This window comes from Cyprinus carpio, chromosome A11 (genome assembly GCF_018340385.1).
Source record: "Cyprinus carpio isolate SPL01 chromosome A11, ASM1834038v1, whole genome shotgun sequence".
In the NCBI taxonomy this organism is placed as follows: Eukaryota; Metazoa; Chordata; class Actinopteri; order Cypriniformes; family Cyprinidae; genus Cyprinus; species Cyprinus carpio.
In genome coordinates this window covers 21,509,473-21,520,800 of record NC_056582.1, presented here as the reverse complement: position 1 = coordinate 21,520,800, position 11,328 = coordinate 21,509,473, and the positions used below count along the sequence as shown (strand labels likewise).

The 11,328-nt window shown below is 31.6% G+C and overlaps 1 protein-coding gene across 2 annotated transcripts; it reads right to left on the bottom strand.

The window, feature by feature from the left end:
• Positions 1-839: 839 nt before the first annotated feature.
• LOC109070373 (EF-hand and coiled-coil domain-containing protein 1-like) lies at positions 840-11,107 on the bottom strand. Of its 2 annotated transcripts, XM_042766770.1 has the most exons (9): positions 10,906-11,106; positions 10,232-10,801; positions 8,553-9,093; positions 5,286-5,392; positions 4,196-4,331; positions 4,003-4,120; positions 3,817-3,915; positions 2,061-2,130; positions 840-1,978 (listed from the first exon to the last, which is right to left on the bottom strand). In XM_042766770.1, exons 2-9 carry the CDS (start codon positions 10,797-10,799, stop codon positions 1,824-1,826), a joined length of 1,794 nt encoding a protein of 597 aa, XP_042622704.1. In that variant the 5' UTR covers positions 10,800-10,801; positions 10,906-11,106; the 3' UTR covers positions 840-1,823. The 2 variants fall into 2 exon arrangements, with proteins under 2 accessions (XP_042622704.1, XP_042622703.1); XM_042766769.1 differs by having other exon boundaries at positions 10,232-11,107.
• Positions 11,108-11,328: the final 221 nt, after the last annotated feature.

Genomic DNA, 11,328 nt, shown 5'->3' with positions numbered 1-11,328 from the left:
ATGAAAAATCGCAATTCAGATTGAATCAACATAATGTAATATGTATATGCATAATGCAACATATCAACATTTGTTTTATATTGTTCGTAATATTTCAACATGAACATCTTTTTGGCCATATAAATATCAGCAACTGCACCAAAATGCATATTTTTGCTCAATTTGATCTTAAAATTATGGTGTGTGTTTTTTTTTCCTTGTATGATATTATATGGGCATAAATGGCCTAATGTATCAAATGTCAAAGAAACAAAATTATCACACATTCTCCTCCACATGAACAGGTACAAAAAATATAAATGCTTTCAATTTTTTAATATAAATATACAGATAGTATTTTATAGCATAGATATAATTGTTAAAAATTATTTTGTAAGAGGGTCATATGAGAGCATAATGCTTCTCACACAGATTAAGTGCTTTGCGGAGGAATATGCATAGTGAGACTGAACTCTGAAGCGTCTTGTAATGTGCACCTATTCATATCTTGCATGTAACAAGGGGAAACGCTTGGAAAGATTTCAGGAGACTATGTAATATGCGATTGGACAGATATGAGAAAACATGGCCTCATGTTCTCTACAGAAGAACAGTTTAAGGCACTTTTCATGAATGGGGTATAAAATAAGGCTAGAAACCTTTAAATTAAATTCTTTGTTTTGTAGAAAGTGATTTTGTGAGGAAGTGATGTTTGTCCACCTCAAGAGGTCAAACTTACTATTATAGGAAAGTTTCATTTTTATATTATTTATTATATATGACTTTTGACATTTCTTACCACAATTTGGAACGTGTAAATACAAGCAACTGTACGTAACTTATACATACAGTGGATAGCTGTATTAAAGTCCCTTTCAAGGAAAGTCAGTTATTTACATGTGCATTTGTTGCTGCCGTAAATCAATCCACCCTTTTCACCTAATTTCATACCTGTTCACCAAACTTACATACTACATACTTATTTGTGATGGGTGAAATGAACCTTTTCGAACCTTTGAATCATCGGAATCAATTGCTTTGCAAAATGATTCACTGTTTCGAAGTGTTCAAAGCGCCACACTGGTGACGCCTGCTGGTCAGGAAGTGTAAATGCAGCAAAAACCAAGGCCAAAACAGCTTTTACAAACTCGTTGCAAATGCTTTGTTGAAAGTGTAATCTATTAAATGCAATTAGCAAATCATCTAATAATATTAAATATTAAGTCTCTATATAATATGTGTTCTTTTATCTATTCAGGGCTTGGCTAAAGAGCCCAATAAGAGACTGTAAACTAATACCACTGTTCCTTTTAATTATACCCGTCTCACTAAAAATGTCTATAAATGTATAAAACTGATCTGAGATCAGGTAAAAACTAAATAATGGTTCGTCTGTGGGGTGTGTTTGGATTTTATTTTTGTATTTTAAAATTATGTGTTCAAAAAAATGATTCACAACTCAACTCATCTGAAGCTTTTAAAGCAGTGTTTCAAAAGCATCCATCACTTTCAAAAAAAAAGTTTACATACAGTTGCTTTAAAACCCTGATTTGTGGTGTGTTTAATATTTTTAGCAATAATGATAAATAATTACAAATAAATGTTTTAATTAAAAATAAATAAGTAACTCAGAATGGGTAACAGGGCTGCAGATTTCTTTTAAATTAAGAAGGAGCTGGTCAGGCACCAAATGTGGTATTGTTTTACTTGTACTCATTTCCTTCTTATAAATTAATGAAAAATATTTGTTTGATAATCTTTATTGCGATAACTTCAGTAATAATTTGTGCCTTAAAAATTTGTACCCTGATGAAAAGTGTCTTAAGTGGGGCATCTGTGAGCTCTCAGCAGGACATCAGAAGGGGTTTGGACGTGTTCCGGTGACCTGAGGTCACAGAAGGTCGTGACCCAGCGCTGACCTCCTCTCCTCCATCCAGGAGGTCACTGGAGAGGAGCTGCCCACACAGTGTGTCCACCACCTGAACCACCGGAGTGCAGTCTGAAGGACAAGACCCGAGGTTATCCAGCAGTATTGCATGAAAGAAAACAATGTGAGTAAAACACAGAAAAGCAGAGCTTACCGTGGCTTTTTCTAGTACACAGATCTAGTGTGTTGATCAGTATTCTCCCCAAGATCCTGCGAGAGACTCTCTGTCAAGAGTTAGAACACACAGGTTAGAGGTTTTCAGATAGACAAGTGCATTTCAGAGATTAATCACTAGGTGGCAGTGTGGGCTTTTGCAGGGCAGTGTAGCACTAGCTATTCAGAAAGCACACTACTATACTATTTCTGCAGTATATAGTATGCATATGGTCCTCATTTTCTGTAGGCATAGAATAAAGTGCACTACATTTGCCCAAATATGCAGTAAACAACCAAAATACATTGCAAAGAACACTATATCCCACAATGCAATTATGCACATGATTTGATCTTCCATTTCCAGAGTGCTGAATGAACAGGAAGTCATATTAAATAGGTAATTTTAAAACTCTCTAAATATCTTTCTTGAGTCATTATTTGATCTGATTGTGAAAAGCAGAGATCTTGTACACAAGCTGGATTAAAAGTGCTAATTAACCATAAAATGATATGTGAATTTACTGAGGGCATGTGATATCAGGATTGCATACTACTGTTTGAAATGTTGTATATTGTGTAAAAATGTTTGTAAAAGAAATTGCAGGCAGTTTATATTGTAACGCATACACATATTTTGAACATTGCATTTAATTAGGCTGCAACAAACATTCCGTGATGTTTGCTGATGAGTATTGTATCCATGTGATAGTTCATGTGTATATTGAACTATTTGCATTTTACAAACTATGGGACTTCGTTAATAATATATATTTATGTTCATATGTTAATATTATATTTCTTTCAAAAGACTTAAGGCCTTCAACTGAGCACAAGAAGTAGCTTTAGTAGATTCTCCTCAATGCATTAAATCAAGGATTTTCCAAATTGGAGATGGCAAGCAAACTGCAGTGGTTTTGTGAATTGATGAAAAGCCAATGATAAATTAAATATATTTAAAATAATTTAATGATAAAAAAATAAATAAATTAAATAAATAAGAAAAGAGGAAATGTTTTATTTTTTTATTTGCGCATTAGGTGACCATTAACCGACATCAGAGAACTGTCAGCATGCATTTGTTTTAATTTTTGTTTTTATTATTGTTTTTTTTATTATTATTATTATTATTATTATTATTATTATGTGTGAAATTACTGAAATATTTACTGAAAATATTTTTGGTCAAAGGGGTTCAGCTGAATCCCTGTATTAAAAAATAAAGGCTTTCTTTATGCCTTAAACCATAAGTAATTTTATTAATGTAATGTAAAATGTAAATACATTTTAAGTAAATAATTTAATATAAATATAAAATTAATATATCATTTTATAAAATGATTTTATATAGTTAAAACACATTTAAAACGTTTAAATCCGATCAAATATAAAATGTAAAATATTTATGATTAAATATAAAAATATATTTTTTAAATGACTAATATATTTATATGTGTGTAATTTAATACATTATATATATACATATATATATATATTTTATTTTAAAAATATATTTTTTTTTTTTTTTTTTTTTTTTTTTTTTTTTTTTTTTTTTTTTTTTTACTCTGTAGTGACAAAAATTAAGGGATAAAAGAGGAACCCAAGTCAATATCATATATCATATCTTTTCATATCATATCACATATCATGACATATCATATAATTTTTTCATTGACTTCAATAATACATATAAAATCACTCAGAACACACTTTTTACACAGAAAAAGTAAAAATCAAGTTTTGAATGGAATTCTCACTTTATGTGGGATCTGCAGCAGTAATGTGAACGTGTCAGTCACTCTCTCCTCCAGCAGTGAATGACAAACTCTCAAACTCTCTACCTCTTTCTGCTTCATCTACAGGATATGACAGAAGACAGGTGTTCATTAGAGATGATGTGGTGTATGATTATCCATTATTATAGTTTCTTCTTTAACTCTCACATTTCCTGCTTCATTTCCCCTCTCATCTGCTTGAGGAATCCACACACGTGCTTTAGGTTCTTTGCTGTGAGCGGAGCTCTGAGAGACAAGCCAGTTACAGATAGCAGCTTTCTGACACCTGTAAAAGGACCTCAAATGAATGTGCTGTGGCCAAAATGTAGGAAAAAAAGTTTTATATTTAAGATATATTCACCCTTTGGCACAGCTGTGTAATCTGTTGATCAGCCGTTTCACCTCCAGGTGGCAGCACTGACCTTCATCCATGCCCCTCTCCTCCTCTTCCTCATCGGATGCTGCTCGACCCTCTACTGACCTCTGCAGGTCTTCTTCTGCACAGAGATGTCACATGACCACTACTGCCTATAATGCACTGCACGCATGCAACTATTTTGCAGTATGTATACTGTACACAAAATATGTGTAATACTGTACTTTGATTTGCCAAAATGTGAATTACACAGCAGGGAAAACTGCTGGGAAAGCTGTATCATCGGCTTGATCGCCCACTTCTAGTGTGACGAATGAACTTAAAGTAATATCAATCTTTCATTTGACTATTTTATTGGACCATCAAAAATTTTTTTTTTTTTTTTAATTAGATTTAAGATTATAAAATGTAAAATTTAGATTTGGAGAGATGTGTGTGTAATGTATTTACTTTTGTTTGGTTACTTTTGTTTGGTTAGCTCTAGCACTGAAATGTATATAATATATTTTATAAAATATTTTGTAAATTATATTGTGAAATTACTTTTACCAAATGGTTAAATTTATAATTTGAATGATCTAAAATAAATATAAAATGTAGTAATTATTTTTATTTAAATTTATATTTTTAATATTTATTATTAATTTTATATTCTTTTGTTTAAAAAAATATAAGTAATACATTGTAAATATTGTTTGTTTTCTGGCAATGTAAAATCATGTAAATATTTAATTAGATGACATTTTTTATCTTTAAAATTAGGTTACATTAATTGTGAATACTTTTGTTAATGTTTTATTTTACTATTATTATCATATTCCAATAAAAATGTAACTAAATTTATTTGTATGTTTATTTTTTTTTTTATTTTTTTTCTGCACTTCATTTATAATTTTAAATGTGATTTTTTGTGGTGTCATGTGAAAAATTTTGGGTGTTATTGTTTAATATTTTTTAATGCATGATGCACATCCTATGCAGTATGCTGGTATTCCATTTAGATCACATTCTATTGTGATTTCTTACGGTCTGAATGAGAAATTGATTTGTTTATGATTTTTTTTGATCCTCTTACCTCTTCTGCCATCATCATGACTGGTGAGGGAAGGAAATCCAGACCCACATGGTTCAGCTAGTATTTCGTTTTTGTTCATATTTAGCTCCACACAGGTGCACTGGGCCCTAAGAAAAAAAATGTAAATGCACTGTAAATATGATTATATAACCTTCTGTGCAGGTGAGTCAAGACGTTTGGAATCTAAATGTTTAATGTCATATGACTGAAAGAGGAGGTTCTGCACGCTGCGTTTCTTGTGCTGCTGATGCATGAACAAGTTTGATTATTGTCCCTGCAGAGGAACTTCTGAGAGAGGAACCTGGCAGGTTTCGACCTGATTTTCCAGGTGAGGAATGAGCATTACATCACCGCTCTGTCATGCAAATAATGCAATATTAACACAGATATTAATCTGCTAAGCGTCTACTGAAAGCAGTACTTGATTGATTGCAAGGTTAATGTGAGCTAGAGTTTTACAGCACTGGCATTTGTCCATGTAATGCCATATATATATCTTACGTTTCATTTATAAGTTCATTACACTTAAACTTATTTAATAAGTTTTTGTTTTGTTTGTTTTATATTTATTGCTTAATTGATTTTAGTTAGGTGTTTGTTAAGAATGTTTTGATATTATGTTTGCAGCTGTGTTTGGTGATGCTAGTGGTGCTGAAATTACACATTTCCTGTTTAAGTTGTATAATTTATACAGTAAAATTAGTTTTTTTTTTTTCTCTGAATCATCTCATATAATTTAAAATGGTTTAGTAATAAGTTTTTATATATATATATATATATATATATATATATATATATATATATATATATATATATAGATACATCTATATATATATTTGATTACTAAATTATTTAAAATATATATTTAAATAATTAAAATTAATTACTAAATAATTTTATATGAGATGATTAAGAGCATATATAATTCATATAATAATTATAATTCATATATTATATAATTATTATACATTATTGTTATTATATATATATTAAAGTTACAAACATTATTTTAAAAAATAAGTCAATGTTTATTTATTATACTAAATGTAATACTATATATTTTGAAAATTGTGTTTTTAAAAATGTGAAATCATAAATTCTTCTTCATTGAATTGAAATTAGATTAGATTAATTATTTTCTTTATTTGTTTATTTGTTACTAATATTATTAGTTCAAAAATAATTTTACACTACTCTACAATTATTTTTGCAATTGTGTTTGGTGACTGTCGGTTTGTATAGTAAAATTAGTTTAGTAATGACACATGTTATTATATTTGCTTTGAAATATCTCATATAAATATAGAATTATTTAGTAACCAAATAAATGTAATTATTTAATATGTATATATATATATATATATATATATATATATATATATATATATATATATATATATATATATATAATATATATATATATATATACATTTAATCAAGTGTTTATTTATTATAAAAAAAATATACACAATAAAATATATTTTAAATATTGTATATTTTTGGAAATGTAAAATCACATGAATTCTTCTTTATTCAATTAAAATTAGATTATATTACATTACATTAATTCTAAATATTTTTTATAATTGTTTTATTTTAGTTACCAGAATTGATTTCAGTAATATGTAAACTTTTCAGTTGTGTTTGGTGAAGCTAGTGGTGCTAAAATTAAACATTCCCAACAAATTTTGTGTTAATTTAACACGAATTTAAATAAGTTAATTTAAATAAAAAGTTAATTTAATCTAAAAAAAACCCACCTTTTTTAATTTCAGAAGTTACGTTTAAAAATAAATAAAAAAAACTTTTTTTGATTTTTTTTTTTTTTTACATAACCTTCTCAGTTTGTTGAAGTACATTTACATATAGATACTAACAGATGTAAAATATTTGGTGGCTTTTAGTCCACATTTAATTTCTCTGTATCTTTAGACTTTCCTTCAGATCTTTGCATTATTTGACTGCATTATGTTCATTGATGTTAGACACAAATGAGACAGCACTGTAAAAATCACTGAGCACAAACGTGTTTGATGTCTGATTGTCCAGCTAGTATACCTTCATAAACACGTGTCTCGACCTTACATCCTTCCTCAAAGGATATAATAATAAGACATCTAGAGTTAGATGCTGTAATAGGGCTTTGTATGATTTGCTTTAATACTCACACTTGAAAGCGAATGACTAATAACCGTTTGCAGGAAACTGTGCCGTCCTCTGTTATTACAGCAGGTCATTACCATCTGTCAAGTGAAAATCAAGCATGCCCTGCAACACTGCTCCTGTCTAATGTGTTTCATAACCAACCGCTGCGTCTTTACTCACTAACACAAACTGAAGCATCACTGCAGGTCAAAATCTTACAGTTATGCAAGATTTTGTGTTGATTATGGCTTCTCGTCTCGAGTCTTAGAGAAGACCTGTGAGCAGGCCGTATACATGGTCGACTAGATCCTGAAGTGAAATGGTTCTTGCATTATTTAGATAGATGTAATTAATTTAACTTTATTTGCTTTTCCAGATCAAAAAGGGGGCAACAAATAAACCCTTAGGTAAAATCATCTTAATAAAAAAATGCATTCCAAATTTAATTCCAAACCTGAATGCATTTCTTCCTTGTGGAACACACAAGTCTTAGGTTTTTATTCTTTCCATACAGTGAAAATCAATGTGTTTTAGTGTTGTTTTGAACCCCGCCGACTTTTATTTTATGAACAAAAACTGTTCAAAAGTTTGGGGTTGGTAAGATTTTTTATGTTTTTGAACACTGAAGTCTCTTCTGCTCACCAAGGCTGCATTTATTTAAGGAAAAATACAGTAAAAACAGTAATACTGTGAAATATTTTTACAATTTAAAACAACTGTTTTACATTTGAATATATTTTAAATTGTAATTTATTCCTTTGATGCAAAGCTGAATTTTCAGCATCATTACTCCAGTCTTCATGATCCTTCAGAAATCATTCTAATTTGCTGCTCAAGGAGTGTTTCTTATTATTATAAATGTAGAAAACAATTGTGCTGCTTAATATTTTGCATTAAATATTTCTCTTCAAGATTCGGTTATGAATAGAAAGCCCTACATTATTTCATTATTTGAAAATCAATTGTAACCTAAATGTCTTCACTGTCACTTTTGATTGATTTAATGCATCCTTGATGAATAAAAGTATTAATTTCTTTAAAAAAACACCATTACTGATCCCAAACCTCTTTATTAGCTGTAGTGTAGTCATGCATGTGTGTGACTGAATTTATAGCATCTACCTGAACTTCTCCAGCTGGCTCTCCAGACTCTGGGCTTGTTCTCGGAGCAGGTCAGCTTGTTGAGCCTGCTCTTGTAAGGCCCTCACACCCTGCAGCCCTGCAGCCAGTGACTCTCTGACCTCTTCAGTCCTCTTCTTAATCCGTGTGTTTTCAGTCCGGACGCTATCCAGCATCTCCTGCATCCTGCTAATCTCTCCATAAGCCGCCATCAGCTCTTCCTCTAACCTCTGGTTAAACCTCATGGCTTCCTCCAGCTGTCCATCACGTGAAGCACGGATCAGTTCCAGCTCTCGTAGAAGGTCTTTAGTGCTTCTTCTGGAGTCCCATTCCATGTGTTTGGATTGCTGTGTTTTTGTTTTGCAGTTTTGTGTTTCAGCAGTATTTTGGGACGGCATGTCTCTTCGGCGTAACGCAACCTCCAGTGCCAAACACCGCGCGTCGCTGCTCTGGAGGGCTGAACGTAGATCCTCCACCAGCTCCCTCAGACTGGCGTTCTCCAACTCTAGCTGCTCTTGCCATCTTCTCTGAGGGTTAATATCCACTGCGACAAATATAGTAAAATTAGGCCTTCGGTAATGTCTGATCACAACAAAAAACAGCCTTTTGCTTTTAAATTAATGAATAAAAATATATAAATGATTTATTAATCAACTATTTATTTAAAAAAAATAAATAAAAAAAAATGATCAATATAATTATCATAATACAATTATATATCAATAAATTATTTCACATTATTTTGGTAACACTTCCATTTGCTAACATTAGTTGACTACATTAGTTAACATAAACTAACACTCAAAAATACTTATTAATTTATTATTTTTTAATCATTTATTAATCTTAGTTAATCATAGTTACATTATTAAATTCAAAAGTTGTCTATTAATATCGTTTAATGGACCTGAGCTAACATGGACTAACAAAGAACAGCTGTATTTTTATTTACTAACCTTAACAAACTAAATAAATCTGGTAAACAAATAAATACTGTTACAACAATGTATTGCTCATTAATGTTAGTTAATGCATTAAATATAGTTAACAAATGGAAACTTGTTGGAAAGTGTTACCATTATCATAATAAATATGATAAGTAATTGTTTTTTATTATAATGTAATAACAATAAAATTCAAATATTCTATGTTATTAGATGTGTAAAGTCATTTGAAATAAAATTACATGCTTTTAATTATCAATATTTATTTTACTATTATTCTTTAATGTTAGCTTACTACTTTTTTCTAAGTTTTTCTTTATCATTTTAAAACAAGTCTTTTGATTTTAAATTAATTCAGATAAATTATTCTTTATTATTTAGATACTTAAAATGTTTATTATAATTGTGTAAATATAAATTAATTAATTAATTAAATAATTATTAGAATATTCTTATAAATTCATTTTCTAGCTACTTGTTCTTAAAACATTTTAAAATTTAATTTTGTATGAAATATGATCAGTAAATAAATCCGTCAAGTTTTTTGGATTATTATCATTTAGAAAATGCATTTTTATGGCACAGTCAAACACTCATAAATCTCCCTTAAATAAATATTCATTATTAATCATTAAAGGCTAAACATTTCCCTAAGGCTTGAGAGTTTGGACTGAAAAAAACAGCTATTACATTATTCCACCTGTCCTGACAGCTCAGGTGTGTGTATGAAGCTCCCACCTGCGTCTCTCTTGGCTTCCGCAGCAGAACTCTGCAGATGATCCGGATTCTGAGATTGTCCCGATCTCACTGCCCTCTTCCGGTTCTGGTGGTCGGCAGACAGATCAAAACTGACGCACTTTCTCCTCCGGACGCGGGGACACCGGAGTCTGATCTCCCGCTCGACGTGCTCGGTCTCCTCACTGACCGGAAGTCGAACTCCCTTCTGCCCTTCTTGCGCTTTTAGCGAGAATAATCCACATAGTCGTGCGTGGAATTCTCTAAAGTTAAGCACACGAGGAAGTCCATCGCAAATGTCCCGGTGCTCTGAGGTGACGTTTTCAGTCTCCGCGCTCGCGGGGATTCCCAAAATCAAACACAGACTACTAAAGTCCTCATCCGAAACGAGATCATCGCCGTTGTAAAAGGAGAGGTGATGAAACACCTCCTGGATGTACTGGTCCACACCGGTTGCCAAAACCACGATCTCGTTTTCCACGCAGAGATCTGATTCTGGGTTGAAGTGGTGCGCGAGCGCGCATTTGAGCCACTCGCTTTTACGCGCCGCGCGGATCCGCGAAACCTGCATGACTGAAGGCATCCACAAAACACTACATTTTTTGTACATTTCTTTCTTAAAACAACTTACATCATTGAGCAATTGCAACATGTGCTCTAAATGACCGGAAACTTACCCGATAGGAGTATTAAAGGTAATTACTTTACATTACAGTGTCAATTTAACATTTAGCCTAACTAATATTAACTTAATTTAAAATGCATTGCTGACTTCAAATCCTTTCCTTAACCTCTTGCCTCGGGGATTGTGGTTGTGTGCGTCTTCAAAAGACCCACTCCACCCTTTGGGTTGACAGAGATGTCTCTCTCTCTCTCTCTCTCTCTCTCTCTCTCTCTCTCTCTCTCTCTCTCTCTCTCTGTGTGTGTGTGTGTGTGTGTGTGTGTGTGTGTGTGTGTGTGTGTGTGTGTGAGTTTTACAGGGCACGTGAAAGCTTTCAGATCTGTCCAATCACTGCTCACTTCAGACTGAGGATTTTTGGACCTCGACCAAGAAAGTGATCTTCTCTGGAGCTTGAAGACACTTAATACAGGTAATGTGG

What these genes read in the sequence shown, in the direction of transcription:
- LOC109070373 (XM_042766769.1), bottom strand. Translation starts at nt 10,880, where the DNA reads ATGTTGCAATTGCTCAATGATGTAAGTTGTTTTAAGAAAGAAATGTAC. An exon ending in TCATGATGATGGCAGAAGAG is followed by an intron (nt 4,332 to 5,285) that starts GTAAGAGGATCA and finishes ATCTCTGTGCAG; the next exon opens with AAGAAGACCTGCAGAGGTCA. An exon ending in TTACACAGCTGTGCCAAAGG is followed by an intron (nt 4,121 to 4,195) that starts GTGAATATATCT and finishes GTCCTTTTACAG; the next exon opens with GTGTCAGAAAGCTGCTATCT.